This window comes from Carassius auratus, chromosome 14 (assembly GCF_003368295.1).
Source record: "Carassius auratus strain Wakin chromosome 14, ASM336829v1, whole genome shotgun sequence".
In the NCBI taxonomy this organism is placed as follows: domain Eukaryota; kingdom Metazoa; phylum Chordata; class Actinopteri; order Cypriniformes; family Cyprinidae; genus Carassius; species Carassius auratus.
This window is the reverse complement of record NC_039256.1, coordinates 30,150,875-30,174,171: the sequence shown is the minus strand read 5'-3', so window position 1 is coordinate 30,174,171 and position 23,297 is coordinate 30,150,875. Positions and strand designations below refer to the sequence as shown.

At 37.7% G+C, this 23,297-nt stretch overlaps 1 protein-coding gene across 4 annotated transcripts; it reads left to right on the top strand.

Moving 5' to 3' along the window:
• The first annotated feature begins 1,176 nt into the window (after window positions 1-1,176).
• arhgef37 (Rho guanine nucleotide exchange factor (GEF) 37) lies at window positions 1,177-22,884 on the top strand. Of its 4 annotated transcripts, none has more exons than XM_026281173.1 (13): window positions 1,177-1,590; window positions 8,110-8,393; window positions 8,929-9,058; window positions 9,700-9,847; window positions 9,987-10,186; window positions 10,981-11,111; window positions 11,255-11,359; window positions 11,652-11,765; window positions 13,461-13,778; window positions 15,822-15,950; window positions 17,024-17,219; window positions 18,850-19,019; window positions 20,303-22,884. In XM_026281173.1, exons 2-13 carry the CDS (start codon window positions 8,121-8,123, stop codon window positions 20,510-20,512), a joined length of 2,124 nt encoding a protein of 707 aa, XP_026136958.1. In that variant the 5' UTR covers window positions 1,177-1,590; window positions 8,110-8,120; the 3' UTR covers window positions 20,513-22,884. The 4 variants fall into 4 exon arrangements, with proteins under 4 accessions (XP_026136958.1, XP_026136959.1, XP_026136960.1 ...); XM_026281174.1 differs by having other exon boundaries at window positions 1,177-1,602; XM_026281175.1 differs by lacking the exon at window positions 1,177-1,590 and adding an exon at window positions 1,720-1,910.
• The last annotated feature ends 413 nt before the right edge of the window (window positions 22,885-23,297 follow it).

The window sequence follows — 23,297 nt, the reverse complement described above, 5'->3', positions numbered from 1 at the left end:
TGTTGCCATAGCAATGTATAGTCGACCTATAACGCTTGTGCAGACTTTATTCTCTTGTGTTGAATTGAGCTGCACTTTACCTCACCAACATCAATAACCTGGAAACCACAGCAGCGAGCTGGAATCAAGCATGCATTCGTGGAAGATTTATATATGAGATACTCCGATTGCCAGAAAATAAAATGTGTGCATAGTCACGACGTTACCGTATTTTTTTGACTTTCTCAATTGCCTGTGCAAAATTTACATTAAATATCTTTTCTACTCTGACAAAAAATAGACCTTTCTAAGAACAATTTAAGATGATTTATGATGCTGTTGTCACAAAAGTAGCTCTGAAACTGTTTAATCTAGAGCAGCATGTAAAGGGATTTTTTTTTACTCTCTCTCTCTCTCTATACAAAATATATTTTGAAATATTTTTTTGTATAATATGTTTATTTATTACTTTTTGTGCTTTCATTTAAAAAAGCATGTTTGTAAGTCTAAAAGACATTGGGGAGTTAGTAAAAACACCACAAACATTTAACTAATTATATATATATATATATATATATATATATAAGTTTAAGAATGAATGAATGAATATTGACAACAGAAAAAATACTGTCTGGTTTAGAAATTGATGTTTGGTCGTGTTAATTGATGTAATTTATCCACTGTAATTTAGCCTTTTATTTGCATGTTTAAAAAATTATAAATATTGTGACCTATTATTTGTTTTATTTATTTTTTTCCTCCCTAAGAATTAGAATTTCTCAAATTAAACAAGGGTCTTAGATGTACAGTATATGACATTAAAATACAGAAAATTAAAAAATGTATGTTTCCTGTGGTATGTGGTAAGAACAGCAATCTGTATTTGTCTGTATTTGTCTATAAATCTAACTGTATAGGGCAAAAATCTTTTTAAAATCCAGATTTACAATATTAGGCATAACGTCAAGTCACCTTTATTTATATAGTGCTTTAAACTAAATACATTGCGTCAAAGCAACTGAACAACATTCATTAGGAAAACAGTGTGCCCCAACTTTTGACTGGCATGCATGTATGGTTTTACAATAAACAGTATATAAAAGAATAGTCTAAGCCTAATTTGAGATGTGGCCTACATAGATTCCATTAGCACTCAGCTGTACCCCAGGCGACCACGCGATGTCTCTGTTTCCCAAATAAGCGGAGTGAATCGTGCTCTTCTGCCTTGGCAACGATCTGTCCTCTGATGAGTCTGCATTATTGCTCTTCTGCGTGCGCTTAAATAGATATCTCTAATAATATGTCTAGGAAATCAACGCCACGTCTCTGAGATGGTACATTGCCGCATGCATTCCGGTTAATATCCGAATAACAAAAACAGTTATGTCATACTTCGCATGACTCAGCGCACCTCTCCCGCTCGCGCGTCGCGGTATGATCGGAATGCGTGACGCGGCCTGCGCGTGAACCTGGACCGTAAGAACAGGTGATAGTGAAGGACGCAGCATCTGTCAGTGTCGATCTCGAGTTCTAGTTGTTGAACTTCACAGAGCGTTGACATGTTTGTGGTCTCGGTGTCGTCCAGGGAAACAGCGCTGTGAACTCGTCCAGGTAAGAGCGCAGGTGAGACGCGCGCGCGTGCGCGTGCAGCTGCTACACAGAGTCTCGGCTCGAAACTAACATTCACTCAGAACCAAAGTCCTGTCATTATTCACTCACCCTCGTTTTCTGTCAAGCCCGTTTGACTTTCTTTTTCACGAGGAATACAGATGAAGGAGTTAAGACCGGATGACAGTCTCAGTCATCATTCACTTTTACTGTCTGGAGAAAGATGGATTGCAAACCAAAGTCAATCTGTCTCGAGCATCCTCTGTAAAGTCTCTTCATTTGTGTTCCTAGAAAGATAGTTAAGCGTTTGAAATAACATGAGGGTGAGAAAACAATTCTTTCTTTCTTTAAACAGAGTTATAACTGCTTCAGTGTCATTAAGGGGTTTCTTTATATATTTTTTATTATTGGGCTTATTATGTACCATGTTATAAATGGATTAACGTAGAGGTTTATTTTTCATATTCAATTCGTTCCGTGAATCGAACTCTTTGATTCTCATGTGCAAAGTGGCTCATATAGATTAGTAAAGTTTATCTTATACGTTCTGTGTTATCACTAAAGGTGTCTTCGCTTAAGATATTTTAAAACCATACTCGTAGTGTGTAGTGTTGTTTGTATTTTTCTTTCTGCCACATTAATAACTAAACTGAAAAGCAGTGGTGGACGAAGTACACAAATCAAGTACTTGAGTAAAAGTACAGATACGTATAATAAAATATTACTCCAGTAAAAGTAAAAGTACTCCTTTTTCAATTTTACTCAAGTGAAAGTACAAAAGTACTAAATTTTTTATGTACTTAAGTAAAAAAGTACTGAAAGATAGATGTTTGCAATTTTATATAGGCTAATTTAATTTTATATTAGCACATTTGTTTTATTTTTTTTATAATCCTACTGCTCAAAATACCTGGGATTTTTTCCAAAATAACCACTATATGGAGTCAAGATATATTTTTGTTGTTGATATGGACTACGCTTACGAGAGTAATGTTCACTGTGAAGCTTACACTGTGATGTACCTGAGAGAAAACAGAGATGACCATCTGATTTTCACCAGTGAGCACAAAGTATTTTAAAGTTTGTTGTTTTACAGAACATCACAGTTATATATGACATGATAATAAGGCCTGAAGATTTTAAGGAAAATATAATTATATTTTCATAATGATTTTTTCCTTCTCAAACCTTGTCTGGGGTGTAAAAACACCACTGGCCAAATGGGGTGCATCTCTTCCCCTATTTGATAATTACTGTAGTTACCATGTTCTGAACATCACATCCATTCTTTTCTCCCCAGATGTAATCTATCTATATACATATATATATATATATATATATATATATATATATATATATATATATATATATATATATATATATATATATATATATATATATATATATATATATAGGTGGTTGAATAACGTCCTTTATTAACGTCCTTAATAACAATGGATGAAAAGTTTAGAGCTCTACTGATGATTAAGTCTAGAGTGTGTCCACCTTTGTGTGTGGGTCCATGTACATGCTGAATCGACAAGTAAAAAAAAGCCTCAAGTCCAAATATTCATTTATCACCAATTAACTGTTTGACAAACACTTCCTGCTTCGATGTCTGAATTTAAAAAAATCTCAAACATGCTCCGATGTCCCGATCTGAATCAACCGAGTCGCGACCATTCTCCGAAGTGGCGATCTGAATCAACCGAGTCGCGAACAGGCTCCGAAGTGCCGATCTGAATCAACCGAGTCGCGAACAGGCTCCGAAGTGCCGATCTGAATCAACCGAGTCGCGAACAGGCTCCGAAGTGCCGATCTGAATCAACCGAGTCGCGAACAGGCTCCGAAGTGCCGATCTGAATCAACCGAGTCGCGAACAGGCTCCGAAGTGCCGATCTGAATCAACCGAGTCGCGAACAGGCTCCGAAGTGCCGATCTGAATCAACCGAGTCGCGAACATGCTCCGAAGTGCCGATCTGAATCAACCGAGTCGCGAACAGGCTCCGAAGTGCCGATCTGAATCAACCGAGTCGCGAACGTGCTCCGAAGTGCCGATCTGAATCAACCGAGTCGCGAACATGCTCCGAAGTGCCGATCTGAATCAACGGAGTCGCGAACAGGCTCCGAATTACCGATCTGAAAACTTCCGACCAAAGAATGTAAAAAAAATAAATAACTCAATTTCTCTAATAACTCTAATAACTCTACAAATCTATGAAAGACTCAGATCACGTGTCTAAAAATAAATCGCTATAGTAAAAGAGAAGTAATAAGAGGAGTGAAGTTTCCTACCGTTCTGCTGTGTTTGGTCCTCACGCGCGTCTGACGCTCCGCGGCGCGTCTCCGCCCCTCACACGCGCGTTTACAGCGCTAAATTAATCATCTTTGCTAATTATTATACATTTACTTTGTCATTGTCAGCTCCAGGTACTTCATTTATTATTGTTCATTGAACTGTTTGAAACAAAAAAAGGTTGTATTTCAGTAATAATTCTAAATTATCAAAATAAAATATATAAAATAATGGTTTCTATTTTAATATCCTTTAAAATATAATCTATTTCTGTGATGTGCGCTGTATTTTCAGCATCATTCCTCCAGTCTTCAGTGTCACATGATCTTTAGAAATCATGAAAATATGATGATTTATTATTAGAACTATTAATAGTTGTGCTACCAAATATTATTTTGGAATCTGTGATATGTGAAAGTGTTTTAAAGTTTGTGGTTTTACAGAACATCACAGTTATATATGACATGATAATAAGGCCTGAAGTTAGGAAGAACATTTTAAGGAAAATATAATTATATTTTTCATAATGATTTTTTTCTTTCTCAAACCTTGTCTGTGGTGTAAAAACACCCCTGGCCAAACGGGGTGCATTTCTTCCCCTCTTTGATAATTAGTTACCATGTTCTGAACATCACATCCTTTCTTTTGTCGCTAGATGTAATCTATATACATATATATATAGGTGGTTGAATAAAAATATTTGGACATTATTTATAAAAATTACCTCAAGTTAGCACCAGCAAGCTTGTTAGCTAGACATTTAGCATCAGCTACAATATTTACTTATTTTCAGTACTGTTATGAATAAACATGTCTGTCTAACGTTGTCTAGTTAATCCAAACAATATACATATGTATAACGTTACTGTTAATACACAATATAAAAACAGATGTCATGGTAGCATTTTAATAAAACTGTTAATATTACGGTAGCGGGGAATTTGGACATGCATGAGTTATTTTATTTAATCTGTGTTAGTTTAAGGTTATTTTATTTTATTTTTTAACCTAAAACACAGAGACGCTGATTGATGTGTCTGCATGTCAGCATTTCAGTGGGCTTAAACAGATCACTCTTTACAGCGGATTTAGTTCCCAAACAACTGACAATTTTGACCTAAATATGATTTTCAGTTACAATAATTAATCCTAAATTTCGACATTAATAACTTAGCAACATCAGACGCACGCGCGCTCACAAAATCTCCCGGTTCTTACTTCTGTAGACTCGCACTTAACGGTTCATTTGAATCAGTGAGTGGTCGACTCCAGAACAGCTGCAATCGGATCATTCTAATTCGTAAACGAATCGTTTGGTGCGATTCGCGATCCGATTAAAGTTTATTTTGAAAAGACTCAGTTCGTTCATGATGAATCAGACACCGCTTCTGCGTGTCGGAGCACGTGATATATTATAGGGAGTAACGATATGTTTTATGAAATGTAGTGAAGTTAAAAGTACGATCTTATGCTTTGGAATGTAGTGAAGTAAAAGTAAAAGTTACTCAAAATAAAACTACTCCAGTAAAGTACAGATACTTGAAAAATGTACTTAAGTACAGTAACGAAGTAAAGCTACTCCGTTACTGTCCACCACTGCTGAAAAGAAAGAAAACCTGTTCATTGTACAGCTGCAGTCGGAGGGGTTTTGTGCAGCTGACATGAACCTCAAGAAGAGAGCAGCATCTTCCAGTGTAATCTTCTCAAAACTAGTGTAAAGTTGGCATGAAACAGAAACTCAAGCTGTCTATTAACCTCTATTGTTAATTGCATATACAGTTCCAGTTATAGGACAAATTATTAGACAGTAATTGTGTACTTATTTGTAGGAATTCAATTATTCTTTCTTTGTTAACTGGCCTTTGGTAACTACTCTAAACATTTGCCAACATTTCGCTGAGGAATGTTCTGAAGAACTTTAACCACATTTTGTTCCTCTGAAGTTCCAAAAGAATCATTAATGGAATGATTCAAGAACTTAGTCATGAGGAGAATTCTGAATCCGAATCATTCAATTCTTGATGATTTCCATGCATATAGCCATCCAGAAACCATACGCAGCTCTTATCATGATATGTGACATAATAGTGTTTTAATCAGGTTTTTGAGTTATGAAATACTAACAGTGTTGTGATTGCAGCTAATCATTATAAATGCTTCATATTTTGCTGCATGCTCTTATTGACAGTAGACCTTTTAGTTTTTGGTTTAACCCACTTTTGCCATACGTGCAAGCATGCAAATATTATTATTTCTTTAAAATCATTTTATGTTCCCGCATTTTTTTTTCTTCCATTTTTTAATTTTTATTTATTTAATCTGAAATCCTGTGTATTTATTTGTATGTCTAAATGTTTTCAGTGTGTTCTCAAACAGTGATGGGTAGATTACTTACAAAATGTAGTCTGTTATTGATCCATGACAAAAAAAAATTAATTATAGTAACGTTTTCCATTGCATTACACATTTATGTATAATAAGACTACTTGATTATATGAATGAATTTGCACATTTTAATATGTTTGAAATACAAAAGCCTTCCAAAGACAAAGGACTGTGTGAATAACGTAATCATAATCAATAAAGAAGTATTATATGCAAGTACTTTAAAATATAATATATCGGATTGCGTAAGTTACTAAACAGCCTTGGTCTCAAACGTATAGACTGTAAGCTTCAAAGTTTATGGTTTCACTTTATATCAGTTTTCACCTATAATCTCGATGTTGGTTTTGGTTCCCCCAAGACCTTTCAGTAAACAGTTCTTAAAAGAGCCATTTTTATCTTAGTGTGAAGAACATTTTTATAACCTGAACAGCCTTTTCCACTGTAAAGCACCTTTTGTGGCATGAAAAGGTTGCATGGATGGGAAAGGTTCTGTGTGGAACAGTAGAGTGTTGTCGTTAGGATGTATCTGAATCAAACGGTTGGGTTAAAGGGCTTTTGTGCTTTAACGACTCCACCATCAAGTTGGCGAGAATTTCCTGGCCACATGGGGCATTTGTTTACTGCTGTTGTGTAGGGTGTGTGTGTTTGTGTGAGAGTGTGTGTGGTGCATCAGCTCTTGAACCCCTGCCGTCCAATCAGCTTCATCCTGCCCAGGCGTCACTTCCTTCCCAATGGCTACTGCAGTCAATCTGTGTATTCATCCAAGCCTGTCTGTCTTTGTCCTATCCGGATCCCCACTGCTAAAATCCCACCTCCTCCCTGCTGACCCTCCCATCCCCCTTCCCACACACCCGTGCCACATGAGGCCTGCAGTGTGACTCAGTGGACAAACTTACACCAGTCTGAGAGTCTGGGCCAAACACCTCAGTTTGCCAGCGCAAGAGACACACAGGGATAGGCTTTCCCATTCCGTAAAGGTAATGATGCATTTGGTTGTTTTCTTTTAGCAAACCTGTCATTTCTTTACTCCTTCTTAAGTAGAGGTTTGTCATACTGCAGTGCAGCACTGTGAGAGATCTGTGTGTGCGAGCGTGCGCTCTGTGCAACAAGCTGAGTTTGTGGTTTTCGCTTTGAGCAGGCTGGCCTTGAGCACTTGCTACAAGTATGTTGTTTCCTTATTAATGTCTACGGATGTGGTCAAAATTGAGCTTAAGAGAGTTTGTTTATTTGTAGAAGTGCATGCAGGTTTGTGTGCATGTGGGTGTAGCTGGAATTGTAACAAAGGTGTTGATTATAAATAGACCTGTAAGTTTCAGTAGCTGCACAAATATCATAAAGTTTGCTTAACCAGACTTTGACCTCACTTTTATTGCACTTTTAATGAGTTTATCACAATGAACTGAATTGCAATCTAAAGCTGTTTTTGGTAGCATGTTTTTTTTCTTTTTTAATCTTTGGACACATGGTGTTTCACCCCCTCTGGATAGGTGAAAATAGAGCACTTATAATTAAGGTCCTTATAATGTGTCTGCATGGTTGTGTGCAATAGACTTGATTGATGAGAAGTTCAGAGCTGAAGTACTAAAATGACTAAAACTGAAAATGACAATGCACATATCAGAATGATAAAAAAATATATAGTAATAAAAATATAAAAAAGCCGCTATTTCAATACTATAGAAATAATATTAATAACACTTAATCAAGCTACAGAATATCCTCCAAGTATATGACTCCTAATTGCATATTTGAAGGGTTAAATGCATGTTGTGCATCACTTTTACATACATTTCATTAGAAATGTAAAAACTGTTTAACTTCCTCAATGTTCTTTTTAGAAGTCCCTGCCATGGCGAATTCCCTGAAGGCAAATGTAACACTGAAGGCAAAGAAGGAGATCAGAGAGGAGAAAGAGGGAGCTAGAGAAATGGATGACACCTTGGATGAGCCTGCAGAGGAGGAAGATGATGAAGAGGAGAGGAAGGCCCGGGCCGCAGCGAGAGAGAGAGCCGCTCAGAGACAGCTCATGACGATAGAGGAGCTGGTGCAGACTGAGAGGAACTACCTGAAACATCTGCACCTCTGTACGGTCACCATCCACAGCAACCTGCAGAAACTACAGGTAGACAAGCTCCCTAGCATCACATCCATGAAACTGCAGAAAAAGTCCTGATTTAACTCATAAGACCAACAGCCTTGTGTGTTTTATGTTGCTTCCACCACCACTGAAATACAAGCTCTCTGAGATCATTCTTATATTATTACAAACACAGTATAAAAACCATTATGCCTATGGAGAGTCCCTACAAGGATAGCTAACCAGATATGTGTGTGCGTGCATTCATAAATTCATTCAAACTCAGTGTTTTTTTTTTCTTTTTAGAAACATTAGCATCAAAAAATGTTGTTCTTACATTAGCTACAGACAACAAATATTAACAGATGTCATCAAAACCCAAGCAAATGTATATTAAACATTATACACAAAATGAGTATTTAGGTGACAAAAGATTAAAAAACAATTATGATGAAAAAAATTATGTGAAATAAAATAGATTTTTTTAAATATATATACTATTATTACTGAGTGTATATCTCATAAAGGAGACTGAATGATTTAGCTTTGATAAGATCATATATTATTGGGTCTGTTGCAGCCTCCTCCTCCAAACCTGGAGAACATGTTCCAGCACATAGATGAAGTGATGGATGTTTCCAGCAGACTCCTGAGCCTCCTCGACCAGACACAGATTCATCACAGCGACCCCAAATACCTGGAAACTCTCTGTGAGTACAACCAGACCGGCTGGAATTTCCAGTTCAATTTTAGTTTACTGTCACTCTCTGTGTGACACAGATTAAAATATCTTTACCCTTGAGATCATGAGTCAAGAATCCAGAAGTTGAGTTTCAAGATGATGAAGAATGATGATGTGTGATGCATGGAATGTTTACATTTCTTTGCATTCTTTTTGGAGTTTGACGATCTAAATAACCATACACTCCCACTACTGTTGAAAAGTCTGGTGTTGGTTTAATTTGTAATTTTTTTTTTTTTCAATGAGTCTCATATGTTCACCAAAGCTACATTTGTTTGATGATTAACACAGTAAATCAAAAATAGTATTACAATTTAGAAAAACAGTTTTCTATTTAAGTATATTGTAAAATGTAATTTATTTCTGTGATGCAAAGCTGAATTTTCAAGCATCATTACTCCAGTCTTCAGTGTCACATGATCTTCAGAAATCATTTGAAATAAATTGTAATGCTATAAGTGTCTTTACTGTTACCTTTAATCAATTTAATGTGTCTTTGCTGAATAAAGCATTTTTTAAATACCTTTTTATACTGACCTCAAACTGCAGCGTATGTTGTATGGAAAAGATCTTGTTGTATATTACAAATGATCTTATTCTTTCTGTTAGGTGATTCTTTCCTGAGTCTGTCTCAAGACATAGAGATGGCTTATAAAGAGTATCTCGCCAACTACAACAACATCACGGCTCTAGAGAACAGCTACAAACAGAAAGAGGCGCTTTGGGTGGAAATGGTCCGAATCGTCAAGTCGTCAGCGTAAGTTCGTGAACAACAACCTACTGTGGTTGTGTCGAAACTGAACGCTGTTGAGAGCAGGATGAGTTCCTAGACAAATACGCCAGTGTATTAGCCAACATTCCTGTCATTTCTGACCCCTGATCTGGTCTGTCTTCAGTCCTGATGTGAATGCATCCACTCTGAGCTTCTTCCTGGTGATGCCGGTTCAGAGAATCGCCCGTTACCCGCTGCTGCTCCAGACCATCCAGAAACACACAGACCCCGGGCACCCCGCGTACCCCTTACTGGAGCACACCGCTCACACTGCAGTCCAGATCAACTGCAGGATCAATGAATACAAACGCTTCCGTGAAGTCGGTGAGAACATGCTTGCCGTTTACTGAACCAAAGTATGCCAGTCCATTGGGAACATCAGTAGGGCCCTACGAAATCTGTTTGATTGTTTCCCAAATTCCATTAGATTTTTTTCCAAATTCCATGTTTTCAGGTTTAATTTTAATGGATTCCATTTTTTTTTTCCGTTTTAATTTTTTTTTTACTTTTAATGGTTAAATAAAATTCATTGAAAAGCATATCTAATTAACTGAAAACATAAAACGTATACAAGTTTAACACAAATATTTTTTTATTATATTTGTTTTTTTAAATGTGTTTTTTCTCAAATACAGCTTTATTTTATTTTCCAAATTCTCTGTTTTCCTATCAGATTTCTGGATTCCATTTTAATGGTTTAATTACATTTCAATATAACTTTTTTTTAAAATGTAAATTATTATTGTTTTAAACCATAATAAGACATTTGTATGTGCGTTTATATTTTATGACGGTAGCTTTTCTTAAACAAAATAGTCAAAGCGAGCGTCATGTGGGCTTAAGTAGGAAAAACCACAGGTCTGTGCCATTCATTCACACAGACACACGCAGAACATGCAGATTCATTATTTAAATATTGTGTTTGGGGTTTAATATTCAGACGCTAGTTCATGTTGCATTTGATTTAAATGTACTGACTATTTTTTTTAAATTCCATAAGTAACATTCCATGTTAATTAGTAACATTCCGTCTGCCTTTTCCACGTCTGCACAGAAACATGAATAAAGTGCTTGAGGTTTTGCTTTGCTTCATTCTTCTCATTCTCTGACTGTCATAGCTGACAAATACAAGAAGACAGAGAACCTGACCATCAAGGACAAGATCAATCGGCTGAGTGGGCACAGCATTGCCAAGAAGACGGCCCGGTTCAGCCAGTACATAAAGCACGAGACAGGAATGGTGCCTAAGGTAGCTGCCTAAGAACAATGCTTCGTGTAAACAAAGGAACAGAAATGTTTGCCAAGTTGAAAGAACCACATTGTTCCCATAAAGCTTGTTGCCAGATGAGATGTTTTAACGATTTTTTCTTTCTTTATACTTTTATATTGTAGTTGAAAGATGAAGAATTTGATGCCCTTGCTGGCTTCTTCTTTGTCCTGGAGAGGGGCGTCTCAGAGCTTCACGATAACCTGGAGGCCTATCTCCACCATCTGCAGGTTTGGATTTAACATTCGTACTCTTAATGAGAGCAGTTAAAAACTCAAAAAGAGCTGATCCTCTCATTTGTTTTGGTGTTCCCCCAGTGTGAAGCCAGTACGCCTGTGGATCAACCTCTTAAGCATTTTCCATTGTTATTCCAGCTGCTGAATGAAAGGGAAATCAGTAGGAGGGTTGATCCTAGGGCAGATGGATGGGGTTACTGAAGAGTGTGAGGTTCAGAGGATGGCTGTGCACTTGAAGTGTTTGTAAAGATTTATTTAACCGTCTGAGCTCTGTCTCTGTGTACAGAGGTTCCTCCGCTGCAGACCAGAGGAAGCAGATCTTGATCTGGAAGGAGAGAAAACCGCCTTGTTCTCTAAAGAAATCACCGTGGCTCTCAGACAGTGGATCTACCCCTCATATGTAAGACCTTTACTATTGCTAATGATAAAGTTGCAGTTCTTTTGGCCGGATAAAGGTGCTGTGAGCTATTGAAAGTTGCTCGAACCAAGTACTGAAACACACTTTTTGCCATTCACCAGTAAGGGGCGTGTCCACTTGTGATGGGGGAGGTGCTTGTTTTACATATCATGTTTATAAATCAGGAGGCGGAGCTATCAAGATATGGGTGTGATACATTTGGGTAGGGCGTGTTTGATATAAAATATCAACAGCATTCAAGCAAAATTAGTATAAGACTTACATTATTTAAAATGGTGTGAATGAGACAAGGCTGTGAGTGACAGAGTAACAGTCGACCCTTTGCAAAGGCCCCGCCCCCTTAGTTACCGTTGCTACATTCAACAAACTAAGATGCTCTCATTTCACACATCATGTTCTCACGCAGTTAAAAATACATTGCGGAGCAAAGAGGAAACTGATAACATGTTGATAAGACAGAGCATGTTATTCCTGATATGAGTGTCAGCTTTTTTAAAGAAATTTAAACAGTAAATACCGTTTTAGGTCTTTAATGTTTCATGACGGATTAATGTTGCACACATGAACCCAGTCATCTCTTCCTATTTACTAGTTATGCCATGAAATGAATATACATCAGAAGGTATGTTGTTTTAACACGGAAGGGGTCAATACACATAATTTGTTCATGTTAATTTATTCTCCTGTCTGGTTTGTTTCATTAGACAAATTGTCAGATTTGGTGTTATGACTGGTCAGATCACCTGTCAATCAAACTCCTAAGCTAAGAATGAATTATTATTATATATATTTTTTTTTTTGTGTGTGTAATGTAATTTTGTAGGCCAGCCTGTAAATTATGATGAAACCTGGTTCCCTTGACAAAAAGTATTGCAGAAAATAAGCTCTGTGTCCAACAAACTTTTGCGCTATGTTCGTTTATGTGAATTTAAACCCCATGCGGCTATAAAGCAGACTAGTGGGTAGATGAGTTTACTTGTTTGCTGTGATAATGTTTGATGTCCCAACAACCTCTTTCCTTCTAGTCCCATTAAGACGCTTGTTAGCAGCCATCTTTTCAAGACAAAACATCAACAAAAATAATTAGATCACATTGATTTATTGTCTTGCAGAATAAGGTGTGAAATAATTTTGAGCCTCTGTTACAGACTTTATTTCAGACATTTAACCCCAAAACCCACGACACTGAAAGTGCAGAAGTGCTTCCTCTTTTCCAGGCTGTAGTACTCATTCCTGCCGCTCTCTGTAACACACTGTTCCTCGTTTTTGTACATCTCTGATTAAATATGGCATCTCTGACTAAAGTCTGGAACACCAACATTTGTCACAGCTTTGGTTATGAGACAGTATTTCTTCCCTGTGGTCTTTCTATTCGCCACTTTAGTGTTTTTCCATATATCATTGTCTAATCGATCTGGAACCAACAGTTCTCCAAAAACACCATGTATCATGTAATGTTACTAATTTTTCCAAGATCTTGTATCTGTTTACCAGCCTTTGAAATTATGGTACCTCTATACAGCACCCATTTCAGTGGAATGCTTTATATGAGAAGACCGCAGTGATTTATTTAAAGTAACTAGTTTTTATTAAATCGCTGATCAGTTGTCAGTAATTGATTAAACATCTCGGGTATCTGGTCTTCTATGCTTACATCTCCTTTGCTGTCGCTTACAGGAGGAGCGTTTGAAGACTTTAGTCTTTAAGCCCTTGAGCTCACTGCAGGAACTGATGGCAGGACCACGCAACCTCATCCGCAAACGTCAGGACAAGCTTCTGGACTATGAGCTAATCGAGGAGAAGAGTAACCTGAGCTTTGAGGAGCAAGCCATAGCGAACACCTACAAGACCATGAACACTCTCCTGCTGACCGAGCTGCCGCAGTTCAACGGAAAAGCCCTGCAGATCCTGTGGGCATCACTGGAGGCCTTCAGCGCCCTTCAGAGAGACCTGGCGGCTGATATGGAGCAGCTGGCCACCAGCTTCACCCATCAGGTACTTTTTACAGAAGAAGCTAAAATATTGAGGTTTAGAGATAACCAGGTGAATATTTAATTTGGTCAAAATTATTAGTTCAATTGTATTTTCAGTTAAAAAAATAGCTAAAAATATATATTTTAGGTCAGTTGTTCTATATTTTGCTGTAGTGTGTCAGTAGGAAATATCAGTTTACATTCTTTTTGCCTTTTTCGAAGGGTTAATTCAACCAAAAATTAAAATGATCCCCAATGCATCTTGGGTTTATGTGACTTTCTTCTTTCAGACTAATCCAATAAGTGTTGTATTAAAATTGTCCTTGCTCAATGCTCCTCCAAGCCTTTCGATGGGGGTAAGCGGGTGTTTGTTGTCAACAGTTCAGAAGACATGAAATAAAGTGCTTGCATCCATAATAAAACGTCCCTCACACGGTTCCGGGGGGTGAATAAAGGCCTCCTGTAGCAAATCCATGCATTTTTGTAAGATAAATATCCATATTTCTTTTCTGCTGACTGTCGTACTCAAAAGTTGTTCAGGCAGATGACGTAGGATGTATGCGTCGTGTATACGTCTCGGAGAATTGCTGGAGCAAAGGAAGCAAAGTTTCTTTACTTTAGCAAAGGAAAACCACCGGCATTTTGTTTTGTTTTGTCTCCACGTTCGTCACTAATCACGCAACGCCGACGTCTTGCGTCATCCACAGGAGCGGCTTCCATGTTCGCCAGTCAGCGGAAGTGAGAAAAAGTGTATTATATCTGAACTATGGATATTTATCTTACAAAAACACATGGATTCTGGATCTGTGTGAGGGACGTTTGATTATGGATGTGCACGCAGTTTGTTGATAACCAACACCTGCTTACCCACTTTGAAATACTTGGAGGGGCCAGGACAATTTTTAATATAACTCCGAATGGATTTGTCTGAAAGAAGAAAGTCACATACACCTAGGATGCTTTAAGGGTGAGTAAAACACAGGCTTTAACTGTAATAATCCAGTGAGATTTTTGTCTGAGATCAGACATTGTTACACACAGAGATCTGATCTGATCTTAATTCAGTCTGTCTGGAACGACATGAAGAAACAGAACAAACTGAGACTAAATCTGTGGCAAACTGTGGCAACATCTAAAAGATGTTATGTCAGGTATCATAAATGGGTTTTCTTTATCAGTTAACTTCTATTAACTAAATTAAATGAAGGTGCATAGTTTTGCAATCAGGTTTCTTGAAGCGTCTTGGAGAGTCCACTTTACACTGTCTGCCAAAAAAAAAAAAAGTTGCACGCATTAATATTTAATTGGATGCCCTTTAGTTTCGATAACATTGTATACTCCTTGTGGCATTGTTTCCACAATGTCTTACAATGTCACAACATTTAATTCCATCAAGAGCTGCATTAATTTGTGGCTGAAATCTTTAGTTTGCAAGAGTCAAACCACTCTGTACAGTCAACTCCAGCACATCCTAAATACTTTCACTAGAGTTAAGCTCAGGACTCTTGATTCCCCATGCTCACTGAACCGCTATTTCACAGTTAATCTTGACCTTGTCATCCTGGAATATGAACATAACAATGACTTCTAACATGACTGTTTAAGAAATGGAAAGCTACACACTCCATCAGTTAGGGTTAAATGAATTGTTGCAAATCATATAACAACATGAAAGAAACATATGAATCACTGCAATAATGACCCAGTCCGAAACTCTTCAGTATTTGCTTATTTTAATCCAAATTGTGACTTCATTTTTATTTATTTTTTTGGCCAGGCAATGCATAAATGATTATACTATGTGTGTGTGTGTGTACGTGTATGTGTGTTTGTAATTGTTTTTTTTTTGTAAGATTTTTTTGTGAGATTCACCTTCACAGTAATGCATCCTCATGATTTTAGTTACACTTGAAAACACATCGGTTTCAGAAACTGTTGGACATTCTTCTGTGTAATGATCCACCATTGAACGACACCACGAGCGTGTGGCTGGAAAAGCGTTCTTAAATGTAGCTGTGTGCAGCAGGCTGGCAGTGTTCATGAATTGCTCTCTGTCTCCGGGCAGCTCCCACACAGTTATTTGGAGGACGGTGAGTTCTGGAAGTGGGCAGAGACCTCGGTGCTGGAGGGTTCGAGGAGGATGGAGAGCCTGTGTCAGAGTGTTCAGGACGAGCTCAATGCTCCCATTGTGCAGGTCAGTTCCAACACAGAGACGCATTATTGTTTGTCGTTGGGTGGAGATGTCTTCCTACGGGACAGTTAGTTTGCTGGAATAAAACCACAGCCATTCATTCATCTTGATATAGTTTAGCCCTCATGTGTTTTGCATCAGTCTATCCATTAATTATGAACATACCTTAGTAAAATATATTATGTCCTGCGGGTACTGTGTTATGGGTGGCCCTCAACAGCTGCCTCTCATTTAGTGAAATTAGAGGGAAAATATACTACCGGGCAAAAAGACACATCTGCTCATTCTTTATTATTCATATTAGCTACATTTTAGAATAATAGCAAAGTAATTAAACTGTCCGATATTATAAAAATGTTAACTATGGGATGTATGCTATCGTTTAAATGTTAGAAGATTTTCTATGGATTTTGAAATAAGCCACAAAGGCTGCATTTGTTTGATCAAATATACAGGAAAAACTGTATATTTAAAAATGTATTTAATTGTCTGCATTATTACTCCAGTGTCACATGACCCTTCGGAAATCGGTCTAATATGCTGATTTGATGCTCAAAACCCCAAACTTTTTTTGGTTGTGTAATATATGTGACCGAAAATATTCGGGATGGAGCCTGATCTTATGCATCAGGAACTGATTGGTTTGTGATAAGTTATAAACATTTTCATTCATGCATTCATGCAACCAATTTGACAAAGTGAAAATATTGGCTTAAATAGAAATCAGGTAACATCAGGCATTGGACAAATTAAATGCTTCAAAATGAATTATCAGAAAATAAAATCAGTTTGAGAGAAGATTGTGAAAACAGATAATGAGAGGTGCTCTGTGATCTTCAGAAGGGCAGTGTGTTTGAATGTAGATCACGGATGGAAATCCTTGCAGTGTATTGCTTCATGTTCAATTCCCATCTCATTTTTTAATTATTTTTTTGTGCTCCAGCACTGTAATTACTGCACTTCTACTCATTTCACGGACATTTGCATTCTAAATGAATTTATGCTGCTGTATGTAACTCCACTTTCAGTATGAGTGGGTAGGAGATCAGGGTTTTTTCATGTGTGTGTCGTCTCAGGCCCTCAACACCGTGTGTGAGCAGCGTCTCAAGGCTCTGACCGCCAAACACGGCTCGGAGAAGATCTTCCAGCTGACAGGCCCTGTGGTGGGCACCCGTGACCTTGACCTGACCCTCAACAAGGGAGAGCTGGTGGCTGTCATCAGTGAGATGGACACGCGAGGAGACCGGCGCCGCTGGCTGGTGGATGCAGGAGGTAAAACTGGGGAGAAATAAGTCAGAATCCAGTTTAGGTTTTACTGTGACTCTCATATAACGCATACAAATAGACATACAGGAAATTCCTGTTTGCACCAAGAAGATACAGAAAAATATTTAAACGAAATTCAAACAAAAGGTATTTTTTATTATATTGGTCTTTAAAAACATAATGCAGACATTCGCATTCTGAATTGCAAAATACAAACCTTTTGATAATAGTTAATAACGCTCATGCAAACACTCAATAAAACTCATCTGAAAATACAGATAACACTTGCTTTAACGCAACAGAACTGATTTCAGTTGAACTGAACTATTTGTTTTGTTCTCTGAGGTCAACAGGGGTTAAAGATTTCCGTCAATTGTAAAACATGAGGGGAAAAGAAACACCGCAGTGCATTGTTGTTCTGTCGCGTCCGGCTCCTGATATAAGATTAAGGGGTGACCAAAGTGATATCTGGGGCTGAGAAATTATTATTATTTTTTTTTCAATTAATCTTTATTTTTTATTTTTATGACATTAATTCAATATCAATTCTCAAAAGCCGTGAATCAATCTTTTCTGATATTTATTTCAGCAAACATTTAAAAGAAGATTTGATAAATGTAAATCTTCTCCTCTAGATGCGCAAAAACGCTATACAGTATTAGCATGTTTGCATGTGCATGTGTGAATTCTGCAGAGGCGGTGCTTATTCACACGATTACATCATAGAGTGGTACATCACAAGCTGTTTTTAGACTATCCAGAAAGTTTTGAGGTCTAAAACCTACAGGATGTTTTAATAGCACAGTAACCTCATACATGTCAAAGGATTGAACAATTTCTCAGCTCATGACCTCTTTAAAGAAAATTATTTGAGAATACAAATTACATTTGTGTGTGTGTGTGTTTGCACCAAGAAGATACAGAAAAATATTTAAACGAAATTCAAACAAAAGGTCTTTTTTATTATATTGGTCTTTAAAAACATAATGCAGACATTCGCATTCTGAATTGCAAAATACAAACCTTTTGATAATGTTTTGTTAATAACACTCACTCTAACACTCACAAAAATTGAATTTTTGATGTTGTAATAATAGTGCATCTGTTGGAATAGAGTGCATCTAGTGTAATTGTGTTTTAATCAATCAGATTTTATAACTTATAACATATCTCTTGGTATTTACCGTTTTGGCTGTTATATATTCCTTGTACTCAGAGACTCAAATGCCATCTCTTCCAGCAGCCAGATTCAGAAACAAATCTCATATTTGATTAATTTTTTAATTAAACTGCTGAACTAAGGTATTTTGATCAATTGGCATTTGTTTTATCTCACTCTTAATTATTGATAATCTGTTAATCTTCAATCTAACATTCAAAAACATTGTTTTAAATTGATAGGCCAGGTTTAAGTAAGCATACAAAGACTGGACAGAGTTTTATCTTTTTTATTTTTTTAATGCTTATTCATTAGGTTTGTGTGTATTTCATTGCTGTTGAAAGTCTTTGACAGTGCTGGGAGTGACATCTGCTGGTTAAACACAGTTAAAGCACATAACAGCCTGCAGAACAGAAACACTGAAATGAGCAGATTTGAGGATCTTCATAGGTTTTCTATTTTTATTTCTCTCTTCAGGCCCGAGGGGATATGTGCCTGCTTCAAAACTGGCACGTTACCACCAGATCACCTCTGACCCGCCGCAGTCTCCTCATCTGAACGTCATACCCAGCGGTCCAGGGCCACGGAGACACTCCTACACCCCCGGAGCCCAGCCGCTGCTGACCACGACTACGCCCTGTTTTCAGGTGACTGACACACACAGGCTCCCACACGCCTTCGACTGACAGGTCACGAGACCGCCGCGTTACTCGCTCTGATTCAAGCGTCAAACAGAACGAGGCCTCTGGAGATTGATGCCAGCTCTGTAATATCTCATGATCATCAATCACACACACTTCAGCATTTGTAAATTCAGTATTGGAGGAACAGAAATGAACTGCTGCTCATTGTCAGCAGAAGTGAAATACTCTATCACGGACACCTACACACACACACACACACACACGCACAGATTCATTCATCTGCATGATCTGCCTGTCAAGTGCTTCTCTATCATCGTGGCTTCGTGTTTAAGAAAGCAGAAATGGCGGCGGTAGCTTTTGACTGTGATATGAGCGTTTTTTTCAAAGCAATCTTCACAGTTGTTTATCATTGTGAGAGTGCAAATGATACACAGACCGGCTAACATTATGACTCCTCAGATGAATTAGATATCCTGCTTTTTAGATGTTGCCTCGAATGGAAATGATATAACTTTGCTTTTGCAAGGTGTTGTTTTTCAAAACAAATATTTTCTGAAGAAAATGTGACTGGTGTTTTGCCCATTGCTCAGCACTATGATGCTAGCAGGATGTGAGTGTTGCTTTCAGTACATTGCTAAGTGGTTGTATACGTTCTCAAAGTCCAAAAAAAAAAAAAGTATATTACTAAATATGATTCAGGGCCCTTTAGAAGAGATTTTTATTTTTATTTTACTTTTTCTCAACCAGTTCCAATTTTCTTTTTTTGAAAATATATTACTCTCAAATGCATGCCACAATACAGAAGACGATATCTACTGCTACTTCAGTATCATTGCAACTTTAATTTTTCAATGACTTTAACATTTTGGGTTAAGGGTTCGTTTAAAACCCTATGAGCAAATATGAGCAATAAGTGATGCTAGCCTTAAAAAACGCCAAATTACTGATATTACCCACAAGAGGGAGCACTTCAACTAATTTATCAGATTTTCTTCACAGCTCTTTTTTTGGTCTCAAACCTCCTTTGACAATTTTACTTTCCTTACGAGCTATAATAAACCGCCCACTCCTAACACTTGAAAATATCTCAAGCACATACTGTGTAACCACTTACCTTTCGAATCTAAAAAGATGTTGTACATACTACACAACAGAGAGCACATATATCCTCTAGACAGAGGTTAGTGTTTCTGTTGTTTGTGTGGGTTTGTGTCAATCTGTTCTCCTAGCTCACATCATTTTTCCCATTGCCATCCACACTGAAACTCTCCGTTCTGCATCTGCAGGTGTACGCGGGCTATGACTTCACTGCGAGGAGCGCTCATGAGGTTTCTCTGCGGGCCGGAGAGCAGGTGCGGGTGGTGGAGCCTCATGATAAGCGTGGAAACAAGGACTGGAGTCTGGTGGAGGCGCGTGGCCAGAGAGGATACGTCCCCTCTAACTACCTCGCCATCCTCCCCTCGGTGATCGCTTCTCCCACCTTCCCTTATCGCTAGAATATCATCATCATCTGCTGCTGATACGACTCTTCGTGCCAGTATCCAAACACACACGGAGCATGAGAAACACTTTCCCTCGTGAGGGGGCGATGGCTGCTGTTTGGTGCATCATGTACTGGAGTGGTGCTTGGGCCCTGCTGTGGAGTGCTCGTCCATGTACTTGATTTTCCTGGGGCCGTTACTGCTGGAGATGGTTTTATCCAATGAGAGAAGAGCTGGCGTTGAAGCACATGGCTGCTGAAGGAGTGTACGGTTTCCTACGATTACCACTTGGATCCACACCTCAGCTGTCCATTGAAACGATGTGTTTGTGCCTGGAAATGCTTTGCTATTGAAATGGAGAATATTTGGGTTTCTACTGCTGACGATGGATCTCATTTTTTGAGTCAGACCTCTATTGCACTGGTTTCCAGCCCACTTGAGATGACTAACATGAAGACAGAATTTTTATAAAATGCTCGTCTGTGCACCATTTTAATAATACTTGCTAGTTTTTAGTTATTTAAATTTGTACTGTGGATCTAAAAAGTATTTGGACACTTGGTCATTTAATGCATAGATGATGAAATATCAATCCAAATGATGTTCCGTTAAAAACTATACAAAAAATCTTTAATAAGCAGAACATCACTGAAAATGCGTGAACTTCAAATTCTTGATTTATATATATATATATATATATATATATTGCTTTGGCTTATATCCAGTTGGCTTCTGTGACATATTCATGTCTGGATTTAATGTCTACTGTATATGAAATTATCATTAACTGGTCTTTATTTGACAAAATATGATTACCAGTGTCCACAAACTTGCAAGATTACTGAGTGCAATGTTGTTTTTTTTTGTTAACAATTTTACATTTTCTTTAAAGTACTGTAATTCAGTTACAAATTATATGAAGTAATAGTGTTTTACAGTAGTTATTTTACAGATTTTTAAAAAAGTTGAATCAAGTTACTGTTATGAAATACTCGTATGGTTATGATTTGTTTGCAGATGCTTTTTTGGATTGATATTTATTTGTTTATGCAATGGCGTTCATACATATTTAATCGTGTCTTAAGTGTCCAGATACTCTTTGGAGCCGGTGTGTGTGTGTATGTCAAACACACTGTAACGATGAAGAATCATTAAGCTAATCTCATTGCTTGCATGCAGATTCGGTTCTGGCTGCTGCATCGTGCTTGTACAGTGACCTCATAATCTCTGAGATGAAGAACTCAACCCTTATCAAACAGATTGAAGAGTGCAGATGATTTGCTGCAGTGTCCGTCATGAATCTGCCTGCAGTTGCGTCTGCTGTCCACTGGAGGCACCAGAGCTCCCTCTGTGATTGTGAAGACTGCCATTGCTACATTAATCCTCCAAACAGAGTCCTATATTATTCATCTGATCCTCACAATCTCTTAACAGGGAGCCAGTGAGAGGAAGTACATTCAGCCCCTGAATAAGGCATCATCTGCACAAGATATTTATTTTATTTGTACCAAATGTCATTAAATCGATTCAGGCTTGAATCAACCCATCAGACGTGCTGCAATCCCTCTCGTATTTTCACACTTCTGCTATTCTGAGACGCATGAGCAGAAATTATTAATCAGAAGCAGCACGCAGCTTCATCTGAAGGTTTCCGTCTGACCTCTGAGTGCTCTATTTATGCCCAGCAGATTAAACCCTGACGCGAGCCAGACGGAGTATTTCCATCTGCTGCAGGGCTTTATTTTGGAGATGTGCATTGGGTTTGAGGCCACTTTTAACCCGAGTGCATCTATTCCTCTGAGAATGTGTAAATGTCACGGCAGGGCTGATGATGACTGTGTTTTATCACGTTGCAGACAGAGCAGAGATGCTGCGGCTCGACGTCCGAGAGAGCACCGTCTGTCAATCTTTCCTGTTTCCATTAAGAGCTGTTTGTCAGCAAAGCTTTGATGCACTGAACCCCCACAGCTTCCACTTCCTCTATGAGACAGAACTCAAAGCTCTATAAATACATTTCTCTGTTCAATAGTCTAAAAATAGCCTGCTAGTCGGCAGGATCCCTCAGTGGCTCCCCCTGTTGGAGCAGTTGGGGACTGCAGCGGCCCTCAATCTCTCTCTCTCTCTCTCTCTCTCTCTCTCTCTCTCTCTCTCTCTCTCTCTCTCTCTCTCTCTCTCTCTCTCTCTCTATCCGTGGGGAAATGCTGCAGTAATTAGATATATTCTGTATACCTCACAGCATTACATACTATGAAGCACTTCCTTGTGGGAGAACAAGCAAACCCAACACCTCTGTTCCAGCTCCTGCATTAGATGTGTGTTTGTGTTCCTAATTGTCCAGTATTAATATCTGAACATGCTTTAAACAAGATTAAATTACTTGACGTTAAGATGTTTTTAGAGTTTGTTATTCTTTCCTCACTGGATTATTCATTAATTAATGCATTTTTAATGTTAAATTATTTATTTATTGTGGTTGGTTGGTTGTTTTAAGCATAAAACTAACAACATTTTAAGGGATTTATTGTTAAAACATAAAGAAAACTGTCTTTGGGGTAGGAACATTAAATGATTTATATTCACTAAAATTAAGATGAATATAAAATAAAGTAAATATTAGGTTAACATTGTCTTATTAATAGTAAATAAATATATTATTGGTATTAATGTCTGAATCCTTGTAGTGCTTTCCAGTAAAAAAAAAATATATTTTTAAAACGAGAGATTTATTCAAAATTGCGTAAAATATGAACCTTTTTTTTTTTTAGATAATATATATTTGTATTTAACCTAAAAAAAATAA

Coding starts and splice junctions, on each gene's coding strand:
- arhgef37 (XM_026281173.1), top strand. CDS start 8,121: ATGGCGAATTCCCTGAAGGCAAATGTAACACTGAAGGCAAAGAAGGAG. Junction 11,766..13,460: donor AGTGGATCTACCCCTCATAT/GTAAGACCTTTA, acceptor TGTCGCTTACAG/GAGGAGCGTTTGAAGACTTT. Junction 13,779..15,821: donor CCACCAGCTTCACCCATCAG/GTACTTTTTACA, acceptor GTCTCCGGGCAG/CTCCCACACAGTTATTTGGA.